The sequence below is a fragment of the Microcebus murinus genome, chromosome 18, assembly GCF_040939455.1.
Source record: "Microcebus murinus isolate Inina chromosome 18, M.murinus_Inina_mat1.0, whole genome shotgun sequence".
In the NCBI taxonomy this organism is placed as follows: Eukaryota; Metazoa; Chordata; class Mammalia; order Primates; family Cheirogaleidae; genus Microcebus; species Microcebus murinus.
In genome coordinates, this window is record NC_134121.1 from 46,064,896 (window position 1) to 46,082,434 (window position 17,539).

Genomic DNA, 17,539 nt, shown 5'->3' on the forward strand with positions numbered 1-17,539 from the left:
CCGCTGCTGAAGCCACTCTCCCCTCCCCATGCTCTGGGAACCTTCCACTAGCAACAGCCCCCTGACAGCCCCGCTGAGACTAATGCCTCTTGGGCCGCCATTGAAGCTGGAGTCTGATCTCACATTAGACTCTGTGGCCTACGATTCCCATCACAGCTGATGCCTTTGCCCTGCCATGAACGGTGTGGCTCCTTTGTACCTGCTGCCACTCACGAAAGTGGTTCAGGGCAAAACAAACAATGACCGCTGCTCCCTGGGACATGCCCACTTCCTCTCCCACCCTTGTTCCTCCACTCGGCCCTCCGCCCAGGTCCCACCTCATCTGCCTCCTCCTTGGAAATGAGCATAGTCAATGATGCTAGGGGACTGTTTCTTTAATTTCCCTCCCTGTCCGTCCCTGGAACGTGATAAAAATACCCAGCATTGATCTTTTTTTCTTCCCCTTCTGCCGGGATAATGTTTACCCAGGTGTCAATCAGGAGAAGAATTTGGCTTCCTAATTTCTCTTCTCCTCCCTGGGGGCCGCACATCTCCCCGCCTCACATGGACACTGAGCTGGAATCAAGGTTACTAATAATCCCCCGGCACACACAGACACCGAGAGCACATATATTAAAGTCACATATTGATTTATATTTTCGGGTCCCTCTGCCTTTCTGCCCAGCCTCAGCCTTTCTCTCTGCCAAGGAGAAAAAAGAATTACACAGCTATATTTATCGCCAAGATGTTTAGTGTAAAGAGCATTGTGTCTGAAGGTAATTCCCACCCCCTGCCCTCTTTGGGGGTATTTTTAAAAAATAGTGTGGCATGGCCTATCCATAAGCATTTATCTTTTTTCGGTTTGTTCTTTCAATTTTCCCTGAAGGGAAGTAGTGAGAGATTTAAGGTAGACTGTCAGAAGGACTTCCTGACTTGATAAACGGTGGCCTGCCATTCCCAAAGAGGCTGGCAGGGTTGTTTTTTTTAGCAGAGACAATCCTGTGGCAGGTGGGGGTAGGAGTGGGTAGGAGTGGAGGATGGAAGGCAGGATAGTGGATTCAGTAGCCTCTAGAAGTCACCCACCAGTCCAAATAGAACCTCATAATTAGTGGCTCATGGCCTGAGGTCCATTTCGCAGTTGGGAAAATCAAGGCTGAGGAGTGAATTTGCTTCCCATTGGCTAGGATTTGGGGCTCCAGATTTTGTGTCAGGTTTGTCTTTCCACCTGGACTCAGGTTTTGATGGGAAAAGACCTTTTCTCCAGATGTGGCTGACTCCTGCCCTGGAGGAGGCGGATGGCTGGGGAGTGATGGTGGTTGTGGCAGTAGTCAAGAGGAAGAGGACCCTCTGGGGAGACTCATTCTTTTTTTTTTTGAAACAGAGTCTCACTCTGTTGCCCAGGCTAGAGTGAGTGCCATGGTGTCAGCCTAGCTCACAGCAACCTCAAACTCCTGGACTCAAGCGATCCTTCTGCCTCAGCCTCCCGAGTAACTGGGACTACAGGCATGCGCCACCATGCCTGGCTAATTTTTTCTATATATTTTTAGAAATTATATTATTATAATTTCTTCTATTTTTAGTACAGACAGTGGTCTTGCTTTTGCTCAGGCTGGTCTTGAACTCCTGACCTTGAGCAATCCTCCTGCCTCGGCCTCTCAGTGTGCTAGGATTACAGGCATGAGCCACCTCGCTGGGCCTGGGGAGACTCGTTCTTTAAAGAAGGCTCTCAGAGTGTAAGCCTGGGGCTCACAGCATGCCCCCACCCTCCAGCACCATCAGGGGAAGCAACGTTGAACATGGGAAGGAAGAGAACTCACACATGAACTTGGCACCATCTTCCTCACTCCTATTGTGTTTCCCTCCCTCTCTTGTATGTACATCATCTCCTTTGCTCCTCAAATGATCTGGGAGGTAGAGAGGGTCAGCCCCATTTTACACATGGGAAAACTGAGGTTAAGTAACTGACCTGGCGTCATGCAGCTGGGAAAAGGCAAAGCCTCAGCTGCAGCCCACCAGCCCAGATTCCTCCTAGCCCCTGCCACAGGTGTGGCCTCCTGGTCCTCAGCTTGGTGCGGGTCAGGAGCCTTTGGGGAGCTTCTTCACTACCCTCTGCCTCCTTCCCTGGGTGCAGCCTTGGGGTCATGGCTGTCTCCCAGCTCACTTCCAGGCCTAACTGTCCACCCTCGGTACTGCAGGAGCAGCTCCTCTTCCAGGTGTGCCAGGTGCACCTGGGCCAGGGGTCAGACATCTCCTTGATGGAATTTGACCAGGGCCCTGCCACCTGTCAGGCCTCAGCTGGGCTGGCTGCCCCCTACTTTCCCATGTGTCAGTTGTCTGTGGCTTGATTGAGTTGCCTCTCACTCAGTGTCCCTCACTTCATTTTAGAACCTATTTGACACTCTAGCAGGTCTGAGAACTAACACCTATGGAAGCCATTGTGCGCCAGACCCCTGCAGGGCGCTGCACTTCCATGTTGGCCCCACAAGGTGAAGGTTGAGACCCTATATTACAGAGGAGGAAACCGAGCCTCAGTGAACATAAGTAACTTCCTCAAGGTCACCCAGAGGGTCAGAAGAGTTCCTGGGATTAGGGCCAGGTCCGTGTGACCCAAAGTCCTTGCTTTGGAGCTCACTTGTATATACTTCCAGGCTGTCCGGCTCAGACAGGCCCGGTGGGGGCAGGGGCCAGACAGCGCAAGGCGCGGCGGGAATCAGCAAGGAGGACCCTCCCAGGGAACTTTTCCCATTGAAAATCTGTTCCCTCGCGGCCACGGGTGATGTATGGCTGGAGCTGATGAGAAACGTGCCGCGGAATGGAGGCGGGCGGCGCGGGCGTGGGCAGCGCGGCATTGAGATTCCGCGGGGTGCGGGGGGCGGCGCAGGCCCTGACACCGGCCGGGTAATTGATCTTGAGGTGCCAATTTGCAGCAACTAAATATTTGGTTTCTGCCTCTGCCCGCTCCGCGCTCTGCTCAAACAAACTTCAATTAAAAGCGAAAAGCGAGGGGTAGGGAGGCGGCGCGCCCGGGTCCCCGCGGCCCGATCGATGGCGCGGAGCCTGCGGGCCACCGAGCGCGGCGCGCTGGGCTGGGGCCACCGCAGCCGTGGGCCGGGTGGGCGCCCTCTTCCGGATCGCCGAGCACAGGGCGCCCGGCCCGCGGGAGGCAGCGCCCGCGGGAGGGACTGCGGAGGCGGCGCTAGGAGCCCAAGAGCCGTAGCTTAATCTCAGCTCTGCCAAGCCGACAGGCGCCCTTCATGCTCCAAGCCGGCGACGCATACTAGGCCATACCCGACCCCCCCACCCCGACACCCCTACGCCACGTGTCTCAGCCTATGTATTTGAGCAGAGACTCCGGGGAAGGAGGTGTCCCAGGGCGCTGCTCCGGCTCTCCCCAAGCACCTCACCAAAGGAACTTGGAAGATGGCCTTACTATTCAACCGCATTAACTCAGCAAATTTCCTGAGCGCTGCTGGGCGCCAGGTGCACTGGGCTCCAGGTCTATATTCTCTCCCATATCTGCCCCTCTGTCTAACCTTGGGTTGGCCAAAGAGCTGAGGGTGAATCCAACCCAGGGCCCAGCTCTGGTGGAGTCTGGGGAGAGGGTTTGGAATTGGAGGAGGGAGCAGTGAGATAGTGGGGAATTGTGGAGGAGGCCTGGGGAGGTGACTAGAGCATGGAGCAGAGGAGATCATTGAGTCACAGTTGCCTCCTTTTGGGGTTCAAGACAAACATGGCAACAAGCACTCCCTGGGTGGAATTAGTCCATAGGGAAGTTTCTGGTTCTCAAGGATCTTCCAGTACTTTGAGGGAGACTCAAGGGACTGGGAAGGGGAGTGCATCACTGGTGCTGGGGGTGGGGTATCTCAGGGTGGGACAGCCTGGGGCAGGGCTGGGAGAGATGTGATGAGGGATGGGGTGGCGCTGGCAAAGAGGCTTCCAGGTAGGCACAGAAGGTCAGGGTGGATCCAGACTGATGCAAAGTGGAGGGGAGCTGGGGTCCTTTCAATTGAGTGAAAGTTTCTTGAGGGCCAGAGGTGGGATGTAAGGCAGCGCTGGGAAGGTGAGGAGGCCCTAGGCCTCTCCCAGGTGTCTCTGCTCCGCCTCCTGGGGTGGAAGATTTACCCTGTCACCAGGTGAGGTGCTGCTAGTCCACTAGGCTGCAGGCGGTAGCCCCTTTCCTCCCCTCTGCTCTGTCATACCCCTAGGAGCCCCTGGGCCCATGGCTGGCTGTGGCAGCACAGGTCTAGCCTGTGTGGGTCCCAGCTTCCCAGCACTCAGATGCCCACTCCTCAGTGCACAGGGCCCTGGGGGAGGTCGGTCTCACATCCCCGCTTCTATCCAATTTGATCCCAACTAGATGCCTCCTGGGCCCGCCTCATCCACCCTCAGCCCCCAGCGCTCTCTCTGTCTAGCTTGGGGCACCAATCCTCCATCACAGGGAAGCTGGATCCAGAGCTCTGTGTGAGGCTGAGGAAGAGCCTGGGGCTGGACTGCCCCCAGGAGCCTCCCATCCACCCGCCTCCTCCTCTGAGGGTGGCAGCACTCCTGCCTTCTGCCCGAAGCCCCTTCCCAGCCTGCAAGCTGGACACCGGCTCCTCAAATCCCCTCCCTCCCTGCTTCTCCCTGTGCGCTGAGCTGTGGAGCAGAATGATTTCCTGTAATTGGCCAGCAATCCGGCCGCCCGACTTGTTCTATCGACATGCTGGTTAGCTGGAAATTGTATTGGAATCTGAGTGACTGGGAGGAATGAGGAAGGCGGGGAGCAAAGAGAGGCAGCGTTGGGTCCCAGCTGGGTGCAGCCTCAGCTCTGTGGGTGGGATGGAGGAGCCACCAGCACGTCTCTCCTTTCCTGGAAGGAGCAGGAAAGCAACCCATGGCACCACACACCTTCATTTTCTTCCTTCTCTCCTGCCATCTCCAGGGGTCTCCTTTGCCCACCCCCATCTGCCCCCATGGCCTGAAATCATCTCTGCCACCCCATTCCCTCCCCTGTCCCTGGGGCTGTTTCCTTCTGACACAAAGTGCCTTTATAAGAAGTAGGGACGCTCAGCAGGTCTGTCCCTCTCCATTCAATTTCTAGCCATAGATGCTCATCATGGGGTGTCCCAAATCTCCCCCGCCCCTCCCTGGGCCCCCCTGAGAAAAGACACTGAACATCTGAAGAAGAGTTGTCAATCACCAGCTGAGGGCCCAGGCGTGATTAATGCAGTGCAGGCAGCCGGGAGCACTGTGCTGCACGGCCGAGAGAAGCTCGGCCCGTGGCTCAACCTCCGAGCCTCTGTACAATTCTGGCCCTGTCTCCCTCACAGAGCTGGATTTCCAGAAGATATCCGCGTGAATGTGCTTTGTGAACTAAAACTCTGAGAATTACCCTCGGGCCGGCCTGGGGAGTGGGTGGTTTTAGGTGCCTGACTGTGCCTTCGTCCCCAAAAGCCGGGCGCATGTGCAGCGCTCGCTGCGGGTGGAGAGGCCCCAAGCGGGGACAGCGCCTCCAGGGTCCCGCGCCCGTAGCCCCCGCGGGAGATGAGACGGGGACACATTCCTCAGTCCCCGCGGCGCCCGGCGAGCCGGGGCGCAGAGGACGCTGACGAGAGACGCGGCTTTCTAATTAGCGCCCGGGGCCAGGCAGCGCTCCCGCGGCTGCGGCTCGGCGGGGATCAGAGGCGGCCGCGGCCCCTGAGGGAGAAAGTTAGGAAGCGCCGGGCGAGCGCCGCCGCGGAGGCCAGGCCCTGAGCCGGGCGGGTGCTGCCACCTGCCGGCCGGAGGGGAGGCCGCCCGCTCGGGCAGGGCTGGGCTCCCGGGGTAAGAGGTAAGGGGCGCCTGCAGCTTCCTCAAGGGGCAGGCCGGGATCCCAAGGCAGGCAGGGACCCCAAGTCCGCCGCCAGGGGAAGCATGCTTTCTCTCAAGGCCGCCTTGACCACCACGCCTGGGAAAGGAGCCTGGAGGAGCAGGAATGGGGGCCCTCGTGACACCAGGACTGGATTCGTGGCTTCTCCACACCTTTGGGACCCGCCATCCTCTTGACAATCTCACATCAAACTCAGCAGACTGGGTGGGGGACCAAGTTAATTCTTGGGAACGTTGCAGTTTGCAAGGGGTTGTCACTATACTCACTGATCTTGTCCAGTTACCAGCACCACGAAGCCTACTTGAGAACAGACACTGAACGAGGAGGTCGTATCATAGCAAGCAGGAGACAGGGCCAGGTCCCAATCTCAGGCCTCCTGCTCCTCCTGAGAAGAGCCTGAGGCACAGGGGGCAGAGTTCAGATGCCTGGCTTGACTGGATCAAATCCCTCCCTCTCTCCAGGCCTAGGATGGGAACCATGTTATGTTAACTCTCTAGAGTATCACACACCCAGCAGTGTCTGGCATGCCACATTCATGAAGAGCCATTTCCTCAATTACTGGGGTAACAGAGCACTTTGGGGGTCCATACCTTCCCTCCCCTTTCCCCCCTCTGCCAGGCCCCATCTAACGGGGAAGCAGCAGGCTTCTGCCATTCTCATCTTGCCTGGCCACCCACCCACCAGCTCACTACCACCTTGCCCAACCCTTCTTTTGCCCCTTGAGGGCTTGCAGTAAGTTAATGAGCTGATCTCTGAGGTACGAACAGCTCTGAGAAAGGGGGCACTAAATATGGCCACCACAGCATTCGCATCCGTCACACTCACTTCTGGCCTTAATAGGCTGCAAGCCGCAGGATCAAGACATCAGCAGGTCTGCGGGCTCTGGCAGGGGAAGGCTGATGTCTGCACTGATCTAATTGGGTGGGGGAGGGCAGAAGGAGCAGTGGGGTAAGAGGGAGTTATGCTGCCCGGCACCTCCACCCACCTCCCACAAATGTACCTAGGACCTGGCTGGATTCTTCCTTGGGCCCAGGGAGAAGCCAGACAACTACTGTTCTTTCTGGGGTCCAGAAAGTGAGGGGCCCCGGCTTCAGTGTGGGAAGAAGACAAGTGTAACCCCAAATGGTATCAGCCGAGTCTGGGAATTTTGGTTGGTCCAGGGCATTTCAGACCAACACACTTTATTAAGCACCAACAGCGAGCCAGGCTCTGCACTAGGAACACAGAGATGAATGTCACACTGCTCCTGTCTGTCCGCAAAGGGCTTACAGGCTAGTAGGAGAAACCGGCCAGCTTTTGGCTGATGATGGTACCGTGGATTAAGGTAAACATGGGGGGGGGTGGTATCCCAGAGCACCTAACCCAGCCTGGGGCTTCAGATGGTACTTAAGCTGGGAGTTAGCCAGTTGTAGGAAAAAAGAAAAGGTATTCCAGGCAGGGGAGCAGCAGGGCTAAGGCACAGAGGGGAGAAACTGCGGTACGTGAGGAGGACCAAGAGTTCAGGGCTAGGAGTACAGAGTGGTGGGAGGGAGTGAGCAGGGGGTGGGGAGCACTGGAGAAGTCCCATGGTGGGATGGTGGCTCCAGCATCACCCACAAGGGAATCCTCACTGCATCCTGGCCAAGGACCCTGTTGAACCCTGTTCAACGGTAGAAACCCTTGGTCCAGAATGATTTCCCATGGTCCACTAAAGAGTTTTTGGCCATGACTGGGCCCATCCTCAAAGGGGGTTCAAGCCCAGGGAACCCTTAGCCTCCCAGCTCTAAACACTGGTGAGGGCCAGAGAGACAGTGTTCCTCACCCTGCCCACAGAAATTCATAGCAGCCTCTGGCTGCTGCGCTCGTGCACCAGTATGGACACTGCTCTGTAGGTGGTGCCAGAGCAGGAAGGTGGCCTGGGAAAGGTGGGTATGAGCACCTACTGACAGCAGGCTATTTCTCTGCCTCAGACAGGATGCACTGCAAAGGGAGACTGGCCCAGTGCAGGGCCCCAGCCCAGATTCAGAGAGAGAGAGAGTGAGAGAGAGAGAGTGAGAGAGAGAGAGAGAGAGAGAGAGAGAGAGAGAGAGAGAGAGAGAAAGAGTGTTTTGAGGGGGTTGGGAGGAAACAGGATGTGTTACCTGGCTTCAGCCTCCAAGGAGATGGAGGCCTGGGGCTTCTTGCCTTGGTGGGCCCAGCTAGGGGTAAAGCAGAAAGTAGCGGGTGAGCAGATAGAGGAGGCTGGCAATGCCAGCCAGACATGTGAGGACGCCAAGCCTCAGCGGCAGGTACTCCAGGGAGCGCTCCAGCTCGGCGTGCAAGAGGATGACCTGGCGTTTGGTGATGCTCCACTCGCCCGAGTTGTCTAGAACGTGGCGCGCCATGCGGGCCTTGTCCGTCAGGGGCAGCTGTGCGTTGATGCGGGCCTCTGCTTCCTCACGGTTCAGGCTGTTCCGCCGCATCAGCCGCACCAGCTGTGTGTCCCGGTCACTAAACACAAGGCAAAAGGTCACTGTAGGTCGCCACCTACCTCTCAACAGCAAGTTACTGGGGTGGGCAGCCTGGAACAGAGCCTGGGCACTGGATCTTCCCTTGAATCCTACCCTGCTCCAGGCTAGAGTCCCACAGCCAGGAAGGGAAGCCTAGAAGCTCACTGGCTCCCTCCCAGGTCACCCCACTTTTTGGGAGGACCATGGAGCTCTATGGGTCACCTAAGCCCCTTACTGTAAAAGGAGGGGAAAGATCGGTAGCTGTTTTTTGCCATTTGGGGTCTCTCTGCTTTGCCACTAGGCATGAGATTCCCCAGTCCTAAGATGAGAGAATTTGATCACCCGAACTAGCTACATCCTGGAGCTCTGAATGGGTGACCTTTACTGAAAGGCCTGTGCCTGCAAGCTAGATGCTTCCTGTAGTCCCCCTGGGAGCCTGGGCCTGCAGCATCAAAAATAGCTCTCTGGGCCCCACAAAGACCCTCTCCTTGCCTCTACACCTGCACCCCTGCATACCTAGGGCAGAAGAATGGCGCTGAGAAAGGGGCTGCTGTGCCTGACACCACTGATGACGTGGAATGGGCAAGCCCAAGGTGCCTCAAAGAGGAGCAAGGACTCGAGAATTGGACCCCTTAGTCTTGGGACAGGATTAAGCACTGCAGATTAGGATGAACAACACCTGGTCTCCCAACTCCAAGGGAAATTCAGAGAATACCTCCTTCACCCACCCTGATATTGCCATCTGGGTCCTTCCTTAGGAAACTCCCTTTCCTGCCTTTGGCTTCCCAGAAACGGCCAGGCCTGGCTGGCTCCAGTCAGTCCTCTGGCATGGGGTCATCTGTGACACCTGCCTACCTCCATGAGCTCCTCAGCCCCTGCATGGGAACAAGAGCAGGATGGGCTGAGAGAATGAGACGGCTTAGGGGTCCCTGTGGGTGCACATCCTCCTGAAGGTGTGGTCCAGACCACAGAGCCTCCTGGGATGTGAAGACAGCACCTTCCAACAGCCCTTCCTGGGGCTGAGAAATGGTCCATTACAGTTAGTTTAAAGCTTGGTGCTATCGTAGTAATGGGATTTTTTAACCAAATGCTTATTCTATAATTGACAAATTCCTCAAAAACAAGAATAATCATGTTCTGGTATAATCACACTTTGGGAAATGCGCTATGTAATTTCTTTTTTTTTTAATTTTAAATTAAAAAATTTTTTTAGTATTTAAAACATTTTTTCTAATTTTTTTTTTTTATGCTTTCTTTTTTTTTTCACATCCAAGGTTCTGCTTGATATATTTTTTTTTTTTTGAGACAGAGTCTCACCTTGTTGCCCAGGCTAGAGTGAGTGCCGTGGCGTTAGCCTAGCTCACAGCAACCTCAAACTCCTGGGCTCAAGCGATCCTCCTGTCTCAGCCTCCCAAGTAACTGGGACTACAAGCTTTTTGTTGTTTTTTTTTTTTTGAGACACAGTCTCACTCTGTTGCCCGGGCTAGAGTGCCATGGTGTCAGCCTAGCTCACAGCAACCTCAAACTCCTGGGCTCAGGCAATCTTCCTGCCTCAGCCTCCCAAATAGCTGGGACTACAGACATACGCCACCATACCCGGCTAATTGTTTCTATTTTTTAGTAGAGACAGGGGTCTCACTCTGGCTCAGGCTGGTTTCGAACTCCTGAGCTCAAACAGTGCACCTGCCTCAGCCCCCCGAGTGCTAGGATTACAGGTGTGAGCCACCACGCCCAGCCCTGTGTAATTTCAAATGCACCAGTAGTTTGCCAGTTAAAGAAATCTATGAGGGCATTGTTATTTTTGTAAAGCGTAGATCCCTTTGGTGAAAAGCAAATAATCACTTACTCTTCTCTCTGCATCTCTCAGCATTTGTATACCCACAGGTGCTGGAAGCGGGGCATGAACAGCACCCAGGATTCTGGCAAGGCCCCTACGGCTGGTGAGTGGGGCTAAAGATCTCCCAGAGAGCAGGCAGGACCAGCACAGCCCCACTCATCCACCAGAAGCCACAGCTATCTCTTCGCTCAGCAAACAGACCCACCTCAAAGGATATCGCGGGACGAGGAGGGTGGCAGGGGTAGGCACCGGTGACTGCAGATGCAATCGGCCCCCATTCTGTCTTCTCACCTACACTCTAAGACCTAAGATCCTTTCAAAAAAATTTTTATCCCTAGGTACAAAGTCCCAATTGTATTACTAAGGCAAAGAGAATTCCGGGTCTTTGTGGGGTCTACTTGGCCTCAGTTGATAGTCTCACAAACAGGGAACAAAGAACGCAGAGAGGCTGCAGGTTTACAGAGGGAGACGCGACCCAGTAGGGGAGCTGAGGAGACACCCGGAGTCCCCCTGACCAGGCTCAGGAGATTCAGACTGCGCTTTCAACGACAGCCCACGGGGGACCTGAGGAAAGAGGCCTCCAACGCATAACTCTTTTGAGAGCCACCCTGTGCCCAAAATACCTGCAGAACCAAGTGCCCACCTATGTGTCTGCTGTACTTGTGGGTGGCATCCGGAAGTTTCTGGGTGCCAAAGACATTCTACCCTGTAGCCTCATCTACTCTCTCACCCACTGGGGCTGTGACTCATTTTCTCCCACGGTTTGATCCTCCTCTGTTTGCTAAACCTGGATTCTGGTTTGCTTCATGTCCTGGGGGACTCTGAGAACAAAGCTCCTTCCGTAGCTGGGCTCTGACAGTCCCCTCCATGCACCTTCCTGTTCATAGGTGTTACCAATGGGTGACCCTAGACAAATTCCGTAACTCCCCCCTTGCCAATAACTCAGAAATGTCAACCTCTGTCCTGACCCCCTCATGCTGAAAGGTAAACTGCATGAAGTCACAAGTGTGGGAGTTGTGTGGAAAATTGTGAAGCGCTGCAGGAGGGAGAAGGGAACCGCTGAGTAACGACAGGGGGTTGTGGGTAAGGCCTGGCAGCTGGCAGTGCCTCCAGCGGCCAGCAGGGGGAGCCCTCCACAAACGCTAGAGAAGCCTGGGGGCCCATCTCTTCCTGCACCTGCCCCCAGGAGTATCTGGGTGCGGAGGTTGGTTCTGTAGACTCTGGACACGGCTGCCCAAACCCCCTGTGCCGCCTGGCTGCCTCGTGGGGAAAGGGCAAAGTGAAAAGTGATGTGGGCTTTTCCCGGGGGTCTTCCTTCCCACCCTCAGCATGCTACACACTCACCAGTACACGACCACTGTGTGCTTCATGTACTTGAGCAGCTTCTTGGTCTCAAACAGCAGGGGGATATCCAGAATCACATAGCGGTATCCTGCGCAGAGGTTGGAGAACCCACAAGTTCAATTCTGCAAGCACACACTGAGAACTGATTATGTGCTGGGTGGGGGAACAGAGACGAAACTGTCGGCCCCCATCGTCCAGATCACTCAGCAGAGGGGCAGACCTTCCGAGGACAGACAGACCCTGAACACTAGCCAGTTCCAATGCCATTCAGCACGGAATGCTGCGGGAAATCATTCTGGCTGGCTCATCAGGGAAGACCTTGCAGGGCTGGTACTTACACTGGCCTTGGAAAGTAGGTAGGTCTTTTGATACTAGAAAATGAGATGGTGGAGGTGAGGATTCCAGGAATGAGGACCTGCAAAGCACATGGAGTTGGGAGCCTCTACTGTGCGGGTTGAAGCAGAGGCCTCAGGCAGTGTGAGGCAAAGCTGAGGGGGCGGTCAGGGCAGGCACAAAGGGTTTAGTTCACCTTGACCTTGAACCTAAGAGTTGTTACTTCTCAGCAGGGAAATGACACAGAGTTGCAGGAGACTAGGGAGAGTTTCCAGGAGTAGCTGGGCCCTTTCAGCTCTACTTCATCTACCTTTGCCCAAAAAAAACCCCAAAAGGATAGATTCTGCCCACCCCCCCAGCCAGGTCCAAGCCTGATCCCTGCTGAGAACAGTAACGTTTGGCTAGCTCTACCAACTCTCTATGAGAGGCTCACATGGGTGGCAGCAGCAGCAGCCCTAAAAGGAAAGAGTCTGCCTCTCTCAACAGAGACAGACTCATGGCCAGGAGTTGTAAGGCCTGGGTCTGGAGGCAGTGGGGCTGCTCACGACTACTGCATAACTCACTCCAGCGGGTAAGAGGCACTGGCTGGCCCTCCCACTGTAAGCCAAGGCCAAAGGCGGCACCCCCACCCACCCGAGTGAACACCACCACAGGTGCTGTCCAGAAGCACCGTGGCCACATACTCCTAGTTCTCTTTACATCAGTGACCCCTGTGTGTGTACCAAGCTGGGAGGGGTCCAGGGGAGCACTGAGGATAAGGGACAGGAGACTGCATCCCTGGAGTGTCCCACTCCAAACACTTCCAACCACAGAACCAGACACACATCACACCAATTCCAGGTATGTCACAGGAAACCAACACTCAAGGTGATGTAGGGAATGGGGGTGACAACCCCAGCTGCTTGGTTTCCTGTTCCCCAGGACCTGCTGCTCAGGAAGCCCAAGAGAAGCCTGCAGTTCAACAAGGGGGTTAGAGCATGGCTCTGATGATGTGCCTTGGTTGGTAGCCCCTACTTCCCCACCGTGTGACCTTGTGCCCCTTAATAAACCTCTGTGTAAATGAGTAAAAAGAATACCTATTTCATAGGATGAGGGTAAAGATGAAATAAGCTTTGAATGCATGTAAACTACTCAGCACCTCTCTCCCAGCACCTCCTAAGTGCACCATAAATGACGGCTATTACTGCAAGAGGGAGGCCAGCTCCCCCACCCCCCAAACTTGGACCAGGAGCCAAGACCAGATCCTCTCTGGGCCTCTTATCTCCCTTTCCTGCTCAGCTCCTGCTGCCTCCTCTCCCCTCACTGTCCTTTTTCGGGCCCCTCTTGGGAGCTCATGGCCAGCTCTCAGGGTCACCGGCAAAGGGCTATTCAGCTGTCACATCCCTCCTGCTTGATAAGCTCTGCAAACCATCCTGACTCTATTAAGACATCCGCCTGCCTACACAGAGAAGTCCCCAACAGCTGGTGATCTTATCTGACGTTTGATTATACCAACTTTGACAGTTGTATTTGTTATACTCATCAGGGAAAACTGGGACTGTGGAAGCCACAGCTGTCGTCCCCATTTTTCACCTTATCGAGCTGAAAAGCGCTTTCTGGCTTTTATTTAAGTGGTGGTGGTTGGGGAGGCGGGAGGCTGGGTGGATGACACAGAGGGAGAGCTGTGGAGCGGGTGACATTATCCAATGCTTAATTTCAGAAGGGGACAGCCACTGCTGCCTTGAAGCCCTGCAGATGCGCTTGCAATCGGCCTGGGAGCGAATGCAAAAGGGCAGGAATGAAAGGCAGAAGGCTGCGCTCTTGGGTGGGGGACAGGAGGGGTTCTGGCACAGACACAGGAGGCAGGACAAAGGCAGAGACAGAGACTTCGTGAGAGTGGAGGAAGGGACGGACGCCTGTGGCAAGGTGCTGAGATGAAGAGCAAAGTGGGTCCAGCAGGGAGGATGCCCAGAGCCAGCTCCAGCCCTGAGGGGCGAGGGGAGGGTCACCATCACGGATGTCTGTCAAGTCATCCCTCTTCTGGAGGGAGGTACTGGCCAGAGGGGAATGGGAGTGGGGGGAGGTTCCCCACTTGACACATGACAGAGTAAGGGAGGGGTTTGGCCATGGTCACAGCGTGAAAGCCCAAGGAAAATCCAAAAGGCTCCCCCATATCCTCCAGGAAAGACCGTCTCAGCACCGTGCCTGACAGTGGGGAAATGGGCAGCCAGGCCTTCAACTTGGAGGCTCAGGCTGGAGGCCACATATGCCAAGGGCTGACTGGCAGATCTCCAGGGGCCCTAGGCCAGCCTCCTGCCTGATCCTGAGACACTGCTCTCTGCCCTACCACTTCTCCTGGTGACCAACCCCATCCAGGACAGTCAGGTCACCCTGCTCAACACCATCTTGAAGAACAGAGCTTGAACCATGGTGTATGGCTTGGGAGAACATTCTTGCTAACTGACCCCAGACCCCTGCTTTTCAAATATGTTGGAGACTAAGACCCTTCATATTCCAACGACTTGCCCTATGCACGGGCCTCCTCGTCCTGGAAAATAGCACCCAGCTCCCCAGCTGTAGTTCCAAGAAGAATGCATTCCATGCCATGCTTGCTCCAGGGCATGCCACCTGCAATTGTTCCCAACCCCCTGCTAGGTTGGGGTTGAGAGATCCATCACAAAGAGCTTCCGGTGCCATTGGGATGCTGATTGGGGCTGATTAGCCCACAGGAAAGCCTCATTATTCCCCCACTCTATCTTTCTGTTTCTACTTCCTTGTTTTCTGTATATAAAACCTACTAAAAATCCAAGTAAAGTAGACCTTGACAATCATTCGCTTGGTCTCGTTTCTTTCTCTCGCTCATCTCTTTCAGGCACGGTCCCCCTCGCCCCCGCGAGTAACAGAAGGTCCCGCGGGTCGGGACAAGTGGCGCCCAACGTGGGGCTCGAGGTACGGACTTTTGTCGGGTGACGCCACGGAGTGCTCTTCGGCCGAAGGAAACCCTACAGAGACCCTCGTTCTGCCACTCACAGAGTCGACGGTCTGGTGAGTAAAATTTTACATTGTCACCCCATCGAGATGGGCCATTCATTGTCTAAAGAGGCCGTTTTTATTAAGGATCTCAAGGCCTCACTCAGAGAGAGAGGAATTAGAGTTAAGAAAAAAGATCTAGTAAAGTTTTTTGTGTTCATTGATCGTGCTTGTCCTTGGTTTATTATTGGTGGACCTGAGATTCACCCACAGAAATGGCAAAAAGTAGGTAGAGATTTAAATGATTTACTTCTAAGTCAGGGCCCAGATGCCGTCCCTGTATCTGTTTTTTCGTACTGGGGACTAATCAGAGATATTGTTGAAGGGGCAGATTTAGACCCCAATAAAAAGCAGCTGCTCTCAGTAGCAGAATTCTGCCTCCGACCCGTGTCGCGGTCCGCTTCGAGAACGTCTTTAAAGACAGCCGAAGGGCCGGCTTCTCCTAATAATTTCAAGAGACCAACATGTCCTTCCCCTTGCCCCTCAGTTTGTATTAATATGCCCCCTCAGGACCCCTCAGCTGAGCTCCAGACATCTAGAGAGGAGCCCCCGATTAGTAGGCCAGACACCAAGACCCTCTATCGTCCCTTACCCGAGGGTACAGTCCCTCATGCATTTAATTACCCGGTGTTCAAAAAACAACCCCTCTGAGAGTCCCTCGACCCCGCCGAAGAGGCAACCCTCAGAGAGGAAGCGGCCCAATATCACAATCCCGAATGGCCTCCTCCTTACGCGCCCCAAATTTGCGCACCTTCGTTAATGCCTCCCCTTACTATGCCCTTACTTTTGCGTACCAAAGAAGACTTAAGTCAAAGGGTTACGCAATTAAAGGATGTTTTACAACTTCAAAAAGAGTTTGCCCAGCTTTCCAAAGACTTGTCCTCCCCACCCCCTTTTCGCCCACGGGACTCTTTTGGCAGGGCAAGCCTCTTTTTTGGGTTCACCTATCGGCTTCCTCCCCTAAAGTCCTTCCCACCTACCCTTACTTAGTAGCTAAGATTATTCGCCTGGGGCGAGAAAACTCCCTTAAGCTCTTTAGAAAGGATCCAGATATCATAATACTCCCTTATAATGCTTCTCAAATTCGGTGGCTAATACAAAATGATGATGATTGGGCGGTTAACTGTACGTCTTTCCAGGGCAAACTAAATAATCATTACCCCCCTGATAAACTAATTCAGTTCCTCTATCAGACACCTGTAATATTTCCCAAGAAAACAAGAGTCTCCCCCATTCCAGGAGCCGTCTTAGTCTTTACCGACGGATCCTCCTCAGGCACCGCGGCCTATAGCATTAATGGCCAGGTCCACAGTTTTCCCACCAGATTCTCCTCTGCTCAACTCGTTGAGTTAGCAGCCTTAGTCGCAGTCTTCAAATACGTAAATCAGTCACCATTTAACTTGTATACTGATAGTTCTTATGTTGTTCATGCTGTCGCCGCTTTGGAAACTGTGCCTCATATTCGGCCCTCCAACAATACCACTCAAATGTTCCAGCAACTACAAAGACTCATTCACTCCCGTTCTGCGCCTTTTTTTTATAGGCCATATTCGCGCCCACAGTGGCCTTCCTGGGCCTCTAGTAGCTGGAAATAATCTTGTTGATCAGGCGACTCGCGTTGCAGGAGCTGTTCACACTATTACTGTTGATCCTGTCTGCGCTGCACGCCAGGCTCATGATTTACACCATCTCAACGCCCATACCCTCAGGCTTAAATTCTCCATTACTAGAAAACAGGCCAGAGAAATCGTCCGCCAATGCAGGGCTTGTTTTACCCTTCTCCCTGAGCCACACCTAGGAGTCAACCCTCGAGGCCTGATCCCTGGAGAGCTCTGGCAGATGGATGTAACTCATTACCCCCCTTTCGGAAAGCTTAAATATATACATGTCTCTATAGATACTTGCAGTGGATTTATCTTTGCTTCCCTACAAACAGGCGAGGCCACCCGCCACGTTATCAACCATATTATAGCCTGTCTCACCTCCCTCCCTCAGCCTAAAGTTATTAAGACTGACAATGGCCCGGGATATGTCAGCTCCAATTTCAAAAGTTTTTGTGCTCAGTTAGGTATTAAACATGTTACAGGCATTCCATATAACCCTCAGGGCCAAGGTATTGTAGAGAGAGCTCATCAGACGTTAAAAAATATGCTCTCCAAACTACAATCGGGAGGAGGAATTTTGTACCCTTTGACAGGTAATTCCAAAACCCTGCTTAATCATGCCCTGTTCATTTTAAATTTTCTCACCTTTGACACTGCCGGCAAAACAGCTGCCGACCGCCTTTGGCACCCATCCACCACGGATACTTATGCACAGGCCTTATGGAAAGAGCCGCTTACAGGCAAATGGCTGGGGCCTGACCCTGTCCTCATATGGGGAAAAGGACATGCCTGCATCTACGATACCCAGGCAGGAAACGCCAGATGGCTACCAGAGAGAGCGATTAAGTTATATAACCCACCCAGGGAATCCCCTGAGAAGAATTCTTAATTCTGTTCTCTTCCAGAAATACAATGACTCCCCGAGAGAAGACGCTGATCCTCCTGTGCCTAGTTCTGGTCACGGTCAAGAACACCGCCGCAGCCAACATCCACCAGGTCTACAACTATACATGGCAAATAATTAATGAGGCAGGAGACGTTGCCAATTCCTCCTCGCACCTCTCTGCCACTACGCCATGGGATCCACTAGAAATTGACCTATGCGTGTTGGCCCTTG

General features: G+C 54.1%; 1 protein-coding gene across 8 annotated transcripts in view; it reads right to left on the minus strand.

Annotated features, from left to right (window-relative positions):
• Positions 1 to 6,966: 6,966 nt before the first annotated feature.
• DCAKD (dephospho-CoA kinase domain containing) overlaps positions 6,967 to 17,539 on the minus strand; it is a 34,303-nt gene continuing 23,730 nt past the window's right edge. For all 8 annotated transcript variants that reach the window (XM_012786811.3, XM_012786806.3, XM_075994632.1 and 5 more), the window contains 2 exons: positions 11,477 to 11,564; positions 6,967 to 8,296 (listed from right to left, as the gene is read on the minus strand). In XM_012786811.3, coding sequence (XP_012642265.1) covers positions 8,005 to 8,296; positions 11,477 to 11,564 — 380 coding nt within the window. In that variant the 3' untranslated portion in view covers positions 6,967 to 8,004. The remainder of the gene's footprint in view (positions 8,297 to 11,476; positions 11,565 to 17,539) is intronic.